The sequence below is a fragment of the Molossus molossus genome, unplaced genomic scaffold (assembly GCF_014108415.1).
Source record: "Molossus molossus isolate mMolMol1 unplaced genomic scaffold, mMolMol1.p scaffold_m16_p_23, whole genome shotgun sequence".
Lineage (NCBI taxonomy): Eukaryota > Metazoa > Chordata > Mammalia > Chiroptera > Molossidae > Molossus > Molossus molossus.
The window spans coordinates 23,285,737-23,299,417 of NW_023425359.1; the positions used below are offsets into that span (position 1 = coordinate 23,285,737).

Below are 13,681 nucleotides of genomic sequence, written 5' to 3' on the forward strand. Positions count from 1 at the left end.
ATTATTGAATAAGTCATAACTTACAAAGCGTTCTGCCTCTGCATTAATAAAAATTTTTAAAGCTAAAATACAGTCCCCCCCCCCCGCCCTGTCCAAATAGCAGGTGCCTTGCGCTATCTGTGCGATCTGAACAGTATTTTATTGCTATTTATTGCTGTTTTTAGCATGTCACTTCCTCCAGCACTTACATTTTGACGCCCCTCCCCCAAATGCTCCCAAATCCTGAGCTTAATTCCGAGTTTGGAGGCGTCTCTTAATACTGTATTATCGGCTTTCGTCACTCTACCCTTGCAGGCGTTATCTATTGGCTGTCCTCCTGAGGCGTGAGACCCCGGACACAGGACCTCCATGCACACTCCGACTTGAGGTGTTTCTTCTGAATCCTCTGTGGGGAGTCGCTCTCCAACGCCAGCCCCCACAGCCCAGTCTAGCGAAGTGGGTGTGAGAATCAGGCCACGTGCAGACAAGGGGACACCTTCAGGCGTGTGGAGAGCCGGGTGTTGCGTGTTCACCGAAAGGCAGATTCCAAGCAAACAATTCACAGAAGGTGTTGACACCAGGCTGGTGGCCGCAGACAACCTGTCTGCTCACCTGCCCGCAGCGTTCGGCTCACTGGTGTTAAATGGCAAAGTCAGATCTGCCGACTAGCTACCCTTCAGCTTCAGATGACATGCTTAAAACCCTGTTCCAGTCGCTGCAGGCACCGAATCTGGCTGTGTCAGGAAGCAGAGGTGTTAGCTGCCCGCCTGCCTCCCACGTCTCCTCCCTGCTTTTACCCCCAGGAGGTGTCTGCTGAACAGTTCTGTTCGCTTTGTTCAAACTGTGCACCTTTGTATTTTGTTTCCTGGCTGTAAGTATATCAATGGCTCCGGATTAAAAGTAGAGCGCATGTGTACACCGGAAACGTACACAATCCTATAACCCAGTAGTCTCTCAGTAAAGCTGGGGAAGAGGAGAGAAACCGTGTGCAGTGGTTACATTATTATGATTATTGCAACATAGTTCACGGAAGAGTCAAGTGTAGTGCGGGAATTATGTAACCTTCTCTGTCGGTACCTGAGCTAGTCAAGGGAGAATTTATATTTTTAATTATCTTTATTTCCTGACCACCTCAGTTCAGTATTATGTCACAAGAGTTTGCTTTATTTTAGTTTATTCTTGTTTTCCTGGAGTTTATCATCCCCCGCCCCCCCACGGTTGGGAGAGAAAAGAGAGACCTCCATTGCCACATCCCCTTGGGTGTGTTGCTATTAATCTAGCCCAGTCTCCTGCTGAGATCCAATGTCTCTACTTTCTGTATCTTGACCACAGTCTTTAGCAATCTTTGCTTTCAGCTGTGGTGCAGAAATTTGGCCTGGGTCCCATCGATCACACATAAATGCAGTTTATTTCGAAGTTTATAACTCAGAACCAGGCAGGCAAAGGACATTCGTTTTCGTTCTAGTGGTGGCACAAGAGGTTCTAGGAAGTTTAAACGTTGGTTTATTATGGGGTTAGTTGTGTGGTGTTGTGGTGGAAATTGTTCAGGCCAGATTCACCTAGATAGAGGCCAACTCTCTTGTCCTGTGAGTTATCCATGTCCCCTGGTAAGTCTCTCTACAATGAACTAGTTAAAGGAACCCTCTTGTCCAAAGTCCAGAATACTGAGATTCCCTCCACTTTTCTGCAAGTTTTAAGAAGACTTTCTTGATCACAGTTGCTTTGTAATTTGGTGATGCTATGTCTCTGGGTGTGGCTCTCTGGTTGTCATTCTCAAACCAGAGACCCTGACAATTGAAAGACTTAAATCTCCCCTTTCTGCTCTAGTCTGTTATAGTCCACTTTCTCTGTCCTCTCTGAAACTCCCACTGACTACATATTCTCTCTCTTGTATGTGCTGTAAATTCTTCTTCTTATATATTCCATCTCTGCATTTTTTATCTGAAATCCTTAAGATTTCTGATATTATCTTTGAAGGCTTTTATTGAGTGGTAATGTTAGCAATCACTCTATCGATTTCAAAATGTCTTTTTTACTTTCTATTTCTCCAAAATAACTCCCATTCTTTTGGAATATTCCTGAGAATGATAATTACAAATATTTTAAGCTATTATGAATTTGTGACTTTATTTATTATGGTCTTTTTATTTTTTACTTTGAAGAGAAAATCAGACCTTCTAGAATCATAAGAGAAATTTAAGTTAAATATTCTAAACATTCAAAATGCTACAAACAAAACAAAAAAAATTGCCTCAATATTTTATGCCTTTCAATAGCTATCCTTCAGAATTCTTCTAAATTATTACTACTTCTCTACATTTTTAAAACACACTAAAATTTTTTTAATGTACTCTTGTTCTCATTTACTGAGACTTCTTTTTGCTTCCAAAATGTATGCTTGACTCTCCTTTTAAATGTTATAGTCATTTGACTTTGAAAAACCAATAATTGCTTACTAGCGAGTACAAGACCCAACCTTCCCCATAGACCCACAACACTTGTGGTGCGAACAGAGGTGTTGGTCTCCTGACTGGGTTCCTCACCTCATTTCACTGGTGCTGCTGACAGACAGCCTGTGACAGGGCAGCTTAGTGAGCTGTGAATCAGATCCGCCAAGTGGCGGTTGTCCCTCATGCTGAGCAAGGAGTCAGTCTCTTAGGTCTAAAGCCTCCAAAGAGGACGGAGTTGGACCCCAACCCCCAGCCATCTCCTAGCCTGTAATTCAGACATTTTCTTCTAATTCATGTAGGACACATCTGAGATCACCCAGCAGTTACCAGCGAAGCCTAAATGCAGGGAACTGGATCCGTGGGGGTGGAACAGGGGCAGCTTGCGGTTCTGGTACAGAAAGTCAACTACAATGTGTCCGCTCTGTCTAGAAATGTTGCCCCCCGCGCTGGCCTGGGGGTTGGCATTTTTCACTCTGCTTCCTTGTCTGAACATGTCTTGGGACTGGGGTTTCATCAGAAACTGTCCTTGCTCCTCTTTCAACCATCCAGACTCGGTGAGATCGCGCACCTCTTCCAGTGTTTTACCGCCGATGAAAGTGATGGACGTTTTATCTCTTTAGTCATATTTCAGGGACATGTGATGAGAGAGCAAAAGAAGGCTTGCCGGGCATGAGCCCCCCTGCACTGGGGCCCTCCATGAGTGACTTCAGGCATCTTTATGTCCTTCATCTAACTCATGGTCACTTAGCAGCCAGGCCGTGACAAACATGCTAGAAGGTGTGAGAACGAGTAAGACGCATTCTCCACCTTGAGTGGAACTACAGCTGATAAGTCGGAAGAAATGAATGCACAAAGGACGTGATCCCCTGCTCTGGCAGATATAATAAAAATCCATGTGAATTCATTCAACTGGGGGGGGAATCACATTAAACGGGGAGCCTAAACATATTCACGAGGAGATAGAATTTCGGATTTAGCAGAACCCTCTAAGGCAGAAGAAATGAATTCGAGGCAGAGGGAACGTTGGAAACAGGTGTAGGAGGCGGAAACCGCGAAGTGGATTTAGGAACTTGTTATTTGAAGGAGCTGCTATATATAAAGAGAATCGGGGGAGATGAGGACACGGGAGGAGGTTAGGACGAGAGCACAGAGGGCCTCCGAGAAAACGGTCACATTGGAATGGAATCGGGTAAGAAATGACGAGCTATGGGCTTTGCAAGCAGAGGCTGCCCGGCGACAGCAGCGCCCGGATGTCTCAGAATAGCCTGCAAACGAGAAGACGGTCCCGTGGCCCGTAACGCGTCTGCTTAGGGGAGCATTTCCCGGGGAATCGGATGGCGACACGTCTGATCAAGTGTCTTTTTGTGGGGAGTTTCGGTACACGTCAGCTCATACAAACACAATAACAATAAGTAAGCGCCACTTCCAGAGCCGAGGCGTCCCCTTGCGGGCCTCAGTGTTGAAGGCACGTTTTGTTTTGTTTCGTTGGGTGGGAGACGGAGAAAGGCCCGCCAGGACGCAGGGACAGCACCGTCCCTTCCGCTCCCTGGCCCAGGCAGCAGGCTTCCGTGGCATCGGCAGAACTGTCTCCAAGGTGGAAGCAATAGCAACACATCTATGTGAGCCAGGGAAACCTGGTTTCCCCATCCCTCACAGCTGCTACGAGGGGGCTGGGTCCCCCCGAATTCCTCGGCTGAAGTCTCAAGCCCCAGGACCTCGGAAGCTGACTCTATTTGGAGGGAGGGCCTTGGAAGGGGTGAAACAGTCCACTGAAGACCTTGGGGCGAGCCCTCCTCCCATCTGACCGGCTTCCCCAAAGAAACTGAGACAGAAAGAGCCACACCATGTGGGCCCACAGAGGAGAGGCCTGGGAAGAATCCGGGAAGAGACCAGGGAAATGAATGAGAAAACCGGTACAATTTGCATCAGACCAACCCGTGAATCCACATTCCTTCCTCATTTGATAACAGCACTACGATTACGTAAGATGTGAAAATCCGAGCACGTTCATACGGGAAGGGTACGTGCGAACTCCCTGTACTATTTTTGAATGTTTTCTCTAAGTCTGAAAGTAGTTCAACCAAAGGAAAAAAGAAAAGAAAAACAACCCAAGCCATTAAAAATGTAATGTTTAGCTAGTATTGCCCAATCTTACTTGAATATATCATTTTATTTTTCAAGGAAAGTATGACTACGCATCCAAGAGTGCTCTGAATTCTCTCTTGGAACACGAGTTCAGCAAGTGTAGGAAATAACAGAACCACTGTTCACACCCCACATCATTTATCACACCCATCCGGGCTTAATGTGCTTCTACTGCGACTGCAGACTTCCCACAACGATTAAGTAATCTCTGGAGGAACAGTTGCTTGGGAACGCCCCAATCCCACTGAAGTTTGAATGGACACAACAAGTGCAATGCTCACGACCGGACGTTAAACAAAACCATCTCTCTGTAATCTAATGAACGCTTGGCATTTGGTTAGAGGATGAGAACATTTTGCAAGCTCAGGAAACAACTGCAAATGAAGGTATTCTTCGCGTCCAAGTAAAGACATCGATTACTTGGACGACTACGGATGAAACTTGGTATTAGTGTTTATGAGTTCATTTTCATTTCACAAAGAGCATGAACACAGGGCCCTGAACAGCACTTTCCACAGCCCATTGATGAAAAGAACATACTTGCCCAGCCAGTTCATAAAGGCAATCTTATGAAATGACCATCCCCGGGGGACACATTTGCAAAATTGCAAGTTTTTAAAATGGCTTATACTAAAATATAAAAGCAACTTTGCTTCCCCCTGACCTCTAATCTGTACTCATGTGGCATTGGGATTCTTAAATCTTCCCATCCATTCAAACTATTTAAAATATACATTCATATCATTTACCAGTTGATTTCTATTTGATGCTTCTCCTTTTGGGGTTCAAGTAAAACTATCTCAGCATATTGCCATAATGGGTTATCATGATCTGAATCTATTTGCTTACATTTGTTTGACTTCATCACTGTTTTCATTGATACCTAGCTTCTTTATCTTTGTCTTCTGCTACATTTAAAAATAATTTTGATTTGAGCTGAATCATTTTCCCTTACTTCACTATTTTTATAATGCAATCCTTCCACAAAGGCTCAGTGTGAGGAGATTCGCTTCCTTTTCCTCTTTTCTCCATTCATACAGAATCAGTGGCCAAGTTCTATGAATTCCAACTTGGCAGTATTTTTCTTATCAATTTTCTCTTTCCCATTATTATCACGGTGGCCAAAAATATTACCTCTTGGATGGGACTTATGAAAAAAAGTTCTCATGAAAGTAAATTGAAAGAAAAATGAATAGAAAATTAAATTTTGATAAGGATGAAATGTCATCAAGGTGGGTCAGTTCAATGTCTATTAACTGGCCTGGTCAGTAAGCATCCCCTCGCCCAAATGATCGTGGTCCATGTTCACCATCCTACAGCGATTCTTGCAAACAATGAACTTGTGTTCATCTTTCTAACAAGATTGCCCAATAAATCAAAACGCTAATCCGGTCAGCAATAAGGAATACCACTTCCAAGAGCACAGACACTCACATGTAATAAAGTGAGTGAAGGGGAAGACTGTCAGTTGCTAAGGTAGAGGGTAACCGCTCAATGAACCAAAGAAGCACAGTTATTGGAAATCATCTCAGAGTTACTTTCTGGTCAACTGGAGCTCGAATGACTATGTTAATAGTAGGAAAAGGAGATGCAAGAGGATAAGAGTGTGACCCAGCCTTGGAAGCTGTATGACCCAAGGTACTGGCTACATTCTAGAGTCTCCAAAATACAAGATACAATGTTTTAAAATTCATATTCCTCTTACACAAAAATTCAGAGATAGGCAATTCATCCTTAATTGTGGTTTCCATCTGTGTCCGCCTCAGTAAGGGTAAGACACTGTCATTGACCCAGTCTATGAGTAACGATGTGTGTTAGTGTAGACAGCTCTCGTTTCGTCGTGTGCAAAACAACGAAGCTGGTCTAGATGTTTGCTTGGAAGTCGTAGGATCCTATGACAAGATGGTATGAACCCAGGTGATGAATTCCAATGAACTGGGGTCAGTTTCCAGTCTTTTATTTAATTTCATCACAGTGCTGAATACTTTCTTCAATGAAAGACCATTTCATTCATGACCCTGTTCCATCATTTCCGTCAACAGATGAAAGGCTTGTAAATGTACAGAATAGAAATTTCTCTATTATATGAATGCTCTGAACATCCATAAAATTGTTTCTGGGGTCTCCCTACTGTCACAGCAGAGCAGAAATGTACGCCCAGGAAAGTAAAATTTGCTGTAAAATACTGCCGGGCATTTCCTGGTTTGCAATTAGCAATGTATCCCATCCAATATTAAATTTTTCCTTTTTCTTAATTTATTAGTCTTATCATGTCAATAGCTATCAATTAACTTCATTTCAATAATCATAGTCACAGAGACCACAGTGAGATTTACTTAGAAAATCAACTTTTCTCTAAAATACCAAGCAAAAAAATATGAAACGGTCTGAAATGCAGTGTGGTATTTGTCTCCTTAAGTCAGAGTGGTAAGTGTGTTCCCCGATGACATTTCCCTTGGTCATCCAATTGAAAACAGCCTCTGTGTTTTACGAAACTCTATCAAAGCCGATGAGAACACTGTGTCCCCATGATGCAACTCTTCCCCATCTACCTTGAAATGCATATAAAAAGTGATTTCTCGTATACTACATTAGCTAATTTTATCTATTTGTCATCATTCTATAATAATTGAAAATTTTTTATTTAGACGTCAATTGTGTATAGATAGCTTTAAGACTAAAAACTTACCCCAGAAATAGAAACAAAAACAAAAACTGACTTTACGATCTTACACTATATCACGTCATCATCTTGCTATTTAATAGTTTATTTGCTAAGTATTAATCTCGAAATTAGAAACAATGTCTTAAGCCTAGGCCTAACAAAGAATGTAGACACTTAGAATTTAGGATGAAACAAATGATCTCATGGTTAGTTACAAGAGACCACCAATCACCGTCAACTTTCTGTGTGTCTTGGACCTCGTAACGGGTTTATATTTGTCTGTCTATCTATTTGTCCATCTGTCTCTCTGTAAGACGAAGATAATTCACAAATACAAATATAGGTACATAACTAACTGTATACCTTGGTTTGCTATATGACTAAATCACATCACTGCATAACTTATTTATTTCTTTTTAAATAATTTAAAATGCATGATCTTAAAAAAAATATATACTTACTGCCCTCTAGAGGTATGAACCAGTAGTGTAATAAGGGTAGATGTCGCTGGGCATACACAGTTTAAAGCTAACATGGCGTATTTAAACTCTTCTTCACAGACAACATGATCTGTTTGAAATAAAACAGGTAAATTAGAACAGTTTGCCTGGGGATGGCAATATTTTTAAATAATACGGAAAATAAAACAATGAATTAAATTACAAAAGTTTCAATATATACACAATCGTTTTAGAGATTTGTTTTTTTAATCTATGTAATTTTATCCCCAGGAAAAAGGTTTCTTAAGACAAAGTACTGCAGCATAGGGAATATAGTCAATAATGTTGTGATAACTGTAGGGTGCCAGGGGGTACTGGAAATAGCAGGGGGACCACTTTGTAAAGTATAGGACTGTCTGACCACTGTGCTGTACCCCCGAAACTAATACAAAATAATGTTGAATGTCAATAACCTTTGGAAAAAGAGAGGACTTGATTATGAGTTAGTGATTGACAGGGAAGAGAAGATGTGTAAGCCCACTTCTGTCTTGAACAAAATTGGCAGCTTTGACAAAGTATTTCGTGTTCCTGTGCCTCACCTGTCCACCAGGTGAGATGCAGGCAGGTGTGGGGGAGAGTCTAAACAATAAATCAGCAACTGTATGTATAAAGTCTCCTTTGGTTCTGATAGCTCTGCAGCATGAAATAGAATAACACTGACCAAAAACAGTAGTGATTGGTCACAGGGCATTAAAGACTTGGAAATTATGGAAAGAGATGTAGGCCATATTTGCATAATATAAGGAATAGATTTTGTACAAAACAACTATAATATCAATCAAATACATTTGCATTTGGATTGCACTTGAACCTCAAGACTTAAAGCCATAAACTCAAAAGACGACAGGCTGCTAGAATTCAATGGTGAAAAAATATAGAAAGTAATATAGAAAGTGCTGGAGATGCTGGCACAGGGAAGGTGAGGCCACTTTAGGGGGTGAGGGTCTCAACCCAAGTACATATCTTCCTGCAGGAGAAAGAGCCCTGGTCCCAGGTACTCAGGTGTCAACAGAAGTCACATTTTAGAGAATTGATTACAGTAGGATTCATTTTGGGGAAAAAAACAACACACAAATCTTGAGTTACCAAGTAAACAAGTATAATAAAGGCAATGTTTAAAGTTCCAAGAAAATAAATATTCATAGGCATAAAATAACAGTTTTAGGTGAGTTAAGGAATATGAGCCAGACCGACACAATGAACACACACAGCATACAATTTATGAGAAACAAAACAAAACAGAAACAAAGAAGTTTACTTGGGCAAAGGTTCAGCAAGTTCTCTGGAGGTAGGAAGATTGGCCTCACTCCTGTTTTTATCATATATCAGCAGATGAAAGAGCTCATTTCTTCTTCTTTTGTTTTCTCATTTGTGTTTTTTGTTTGTTTGACATTGTATGGTAGAAATCCTATGCTAAATTTCCATCTCAGTATTTTCTCTTTTAAAAATCAAGATCTGATCATTCTCTCTCTCATCTATATATGACACAAGACAGAATATTTTGAAATACAAACTGTACCAGAAAATTTGGAAGATATGATTATCGTATATGCAATACCACATGCAATTATTCACTTTCCCTTGCTGGAATGTGCAGACCGTAATTCTTCTAGTAGGGGAGCATGAGAAAAAATGGCCCTTGTGTCTGTCATAGCTTGAAAATATACCATTTTATTTACCTTATGGTTAAAAAAAATAATAATAATAACCATAAGGGTCCCTATTGAAATTCAACAATAAAAACTAGTAAGAAATGAGGTCACCTTGCAGGGTGAGGCCACATTCAAAGAGGACTATGCTACTCAGCTCAGGTCTATATTCCCCTCCCCTCAGTGAATGTACGTAACTGTGTTTGGGGGAGGGGAGGGCGGCTGAGAGAGGGCTGGGTTACACTGGGTCACTTTATCAAAAACTATGCTACTCGGTAGGAACTGAAAGGAAGGGCATGAGTAGTAAGATTTAGGTAGCCTTTTTTATTTTTGCATATGGTTATTCCCCTACAGTTAAGTAAAAGTTTTGTGGTATCTAGTAGCCCATCAAGCAAAGTACACATTCCCGGAGGCAATTTTATCTGTGGATACAAAGTGTGTTTGCTCTGTGTTAGTAGATACTAAATTGTCTAAGAACGCAGCGACCATGTAAAGGAAGAGAAAATTTACTTTTTTTTTTTCTGTTCAGCACTGTGAGTTATTAATACAAATTTGGGACATTTCATTACTAATATTACCAGTGTCCGTAAGCATCTCTCTTTTCATTGTGTTTCCTTGAGTGTTTACATATTGAAATACATGCCTCTTTATTATTCATAGCTCACTTCTGTTTCTCCTTCATATTATAATTAGGATATTATATTAAGTATTTTAAATATATTTCTGTAGATAGTTACATTACTTTGAAATTTGTTCCAGGGTAGTAAAGGAAGGATTACAAAATATGTATTGTGAAAAGGAGATATTTGACCAGATAGGTTGAAAACCGTGCTGTTATATAAAGGAGTTAATAATTACCATGGGATTCCTTAATAGATAAAAAGTAAATATAGTATGTTTTTTATGAAGAAGATATCAATTGAATCAATATGGATGGTTGACACAGGAAAAGGAATATGATAGAATATTCCACTAGATGATAGTCGTCATTTGCATAAATTGCAGAGACTGGGGCCCAATCACTGGCATGTGGAAGGGACTGGAAGTAACCTGCCCCTGGACAAGGAGCATGTTTGTGAAGAGACAACGCTGTTCGTCTCCAAGATCAGAATAGACTTCCAGTCAACGAATGTCCTGGAAGGTCTTTGGACTCGTGGCCCCCAGAATGTCATCGCTGCTGTGGACCATGGCTGCTGGGTGTCTTCCATCCTTCCCTTCTCCAGTATTTGATTACAGTTACCCCCCCCCCCTGATGTATGTGCTTATGAAGCGGAAGTGCAGGCCACTAACTCCTTTGCGTGTGTGTCTGTTGGAGACCATTAGAGACGCAGAGGAGTGACCTTGCATTACCCAGATATCTTGAACTTTGAGTTGAATGCAACACATGCTGTAACTTGGAAGCGTTTTTCATAATCATGGGTAGCATCTTAGCCTACAGGGCGCGTATTGTACATGGGAACCTGGGAGGACACCGATTTGAGCTGTAGTGCAAACCAGTCACTACCTATCACCCCGTATTCATTCTTTCCTTCTTCCTCTCACTGTCCCCATCCCCCACCCCCAAGTCCAGCTGGGTGTGCAGTTGCCCAGGTAGAAATGACATGTCTCCGCTTCCCTTCTAGTTAGATATGGTCACATGACTAGGTTCTGTCCAACTTCTGGGTTATTTTGTTCTAGACCAACTACTTCCCCTACCCTCTTTCTTCCTTGCTGGTGAGATGACCCACGGGGCAAAGTCCAGCTTTGATGGCAAAGACCACTACTTAGCAGCTATCCAATCCATCCTTTTCTTCTATGGCATCTAATTTCCCTCCTTTGTGGAAGAAAGCATTTTCTCTTTCAAAATTATAGACACTTCATCTTGTCTTTTCTTCCCGCCCTGTTAAAGTCTCTGTTTTGGTCAAGATCTCTTTCTGTCGCTGGCTGACGAACCACATGAGATCATGGGGTTACCACCCAGTGCCAGGCCAGGAGCAAGCTCAGCGCCCCTCCGAGCCCAACTCGCTTGTATTTAAACTGTGACTAATAACAGTATTGACCGCAACAGTTTTCTGAGAAAAACTGGACACTGGGGATACAATGCTGATCAGAATTCTAAGCAAGTATCATTACAATCACGCATTATTCAAGATAAAAACATTTCAATAAACTATCTTGCAATAAGGCCAACCACACCTTTTAATAATGTAAGTAGCACGACAAGAGAACTCCCCTGTTCCCCGACTAACCATGAACCCAGTTTTGTAAAATGCTGAATTCTGCGTGGGCCCAGGTACATCTGAATGAGCTCAAAGAATTGTCTGTAGGAACAGGAGTCATACTATTGTAACCACCTCAAGGGGTGGGAGAGAGTTTTCAAGAGACAGGACTTTTAAAATAAAAGGATTGTGTGAGATTCTTGGTTTCTTTTTTAATTGTCATTTCTATTATCTTTTCTTTATAGCGGTTCTCAACCTTCCTGATGCCGCGACCCTTTAACACAGCTCCTCCTGTTGTAGTGACCCCCAGCCATAAAATTACTTTTGTTGCTACTTCATAGCTGTAATTTTGCTACTGTTATTTCTTAGGCGACCCCTGTGAAAGGGTCGTTCGACCCGCAGGTTGAGAATCGCTGCTTTAAAAGCTTTGACGATACGCAATTACATTTAAGGGTGTAAATTTATACATAGATAAGAATCACATCCATTTTCAAGTCTCCTTTGCTTTGTGGAAAATAAAATTGTTAATTACATTCTAGAAAGTCAGATATGTAAGTGTGCCTCCCAGCGTTGTTTTCTGAGCTCCTGGGTGTTTAAAGCGCTAGAAGCTTCTTCCATGCAGTTGCTAGGTAACAGCCCCCAGGACGCAGTAAACCGCTTGGTAAGTGCACTAAACCAATTCTGTCCTGGGAGTTGATTTACAGAAAAAATAAAAAAATCCTTTGGAAAAAAAGCTTTTAAACAGAAATGCAAATCGGGGTAAATTTTTAAAATGGAACGTTGCTGTTTTTATTTTACGGGAGGAAGCCGATTTTCAGAGACTGAATAAATTGTGTTATAAAACCTCTCCCATCTTGTTTGCTAATTAGACTCTGTTTCTAAGCATGAGTGGGCTTATGGCTATGAAAATTGCTTATTTTTCTTAGAGGGAAACAGATCATCTCTTAACAATCGAGTTTTATTTCGATCCTGTGCCTAACATCAATAACACAGCCCATCGGGGCCTGTGTGTGCCTGTGTATGTACACGGCCGACACGTGCACACACATCGAAAGTGCTGCCTGTTCTGGGTTGGGAGCCTCTCACCCACTGAATGGCTGGGAACAGGTAGAAGGACACCTTGGTAAGTCATTGAGTCCCACAAGAGCTAAATATAAGAGCGCTTATTAAATACACAGGAGGCAACCCAGTTAGAGATTGAACATGTGCTGGGAAGCAGACCTATTGCACCTCAGCAACACTGAGTATAAAAAGCATGTCTCTATTTTTTAATTTGCTCGAATCTTTATGTTATTTTAATGCTGTCGTGTTTCTGAGTGTATCATACTAATTACATACTCCAAAGGAGAATTTTTCCCCCCCGAATTCTAGGGCAAAACAGTATTGATTTTAGGAATCTCCTTTTAAACAAGTCAGAAAAATAGCAGTCTTAATATTTTATGAAAAATAAGTTTTCTCAGAGGTCTGTTTTTATTAGGTTCTTACCAAAAGTATTTTTCCTTACTGGTTCATGATAGGTATTTCTACTGTGAGAGTTGATGATAGAGTTATTAAATCATCTTAATAGTAAAACAATAATAATGCCCAACAACAGTTCACCTTTTACTTTAAATGGACACACACACACACACACACACACAGATTATTAAATCTCACTAAATATATATGTCTGTATAATTAAACCTCAATGATATATATTGTGCTAGACAGTCTTCAGATAAGGGATCAGACGTTCAAAAGTAACTTCCCACAATCCATTATTTTTGTTTGTTTGTTTTCTCCTCTTTCTCATTCTAGAACAATGAGTCATTTTACTTTCTTTTGTTTTCTTTCACCCTTATTACTTCTAAGTAGTTTTAATTACTTATAGTGATTATAATTTTTAACCCTTAGAATCCTTAATTTTTAGTAAAAACGGAGAAGTAGGTAATTTTGGATCATTGCACTAGGGTTCTGAGGGTTGGCAAACACACAAATACATTTTCTACTTTCTAGAAGTATATTCTTTTTCACAGTAAATTTTTTTATTAGTTTATTTTTGTTACAAATGTTTCTCCTTTTTTCTCCATTGACACCCTCCTCCCGATCTCGCCCC

General features: G+C 40.7%; 1 protein-coding gene across 4 annotated transcripts in view; it reads right to left on the bottom strand.

Annotated features, from left to right (window-relative positions):
• KCNT2 (potassium sodium-activated channel subfamily T member 2) overlaps positions 1 to 13,681 on the bottom strand; it is a 165,919-nt gene that overhangs the window by 50,964 nt on the left and 101,274 nt on the right. For all 4 annotated transcript variants that reach the window (XR_004961413.1, XM_036277429.1, XM_036277428.1 and 1 more), the window contains exon 14: positions 7,701 to 7,809. Coding sequence is in view for 3 of the 4 variants with exons in the window: in XM_036277429.1 (XP_036133322.1) it covers positions 7,701 to 7,809 (109 nt within the window). In the remaining variant the exon portion in view is untranslated. The remainder of the gene's footprint in view (positions 1 to 7,700; positions 7,810 to 13,681) is intronic.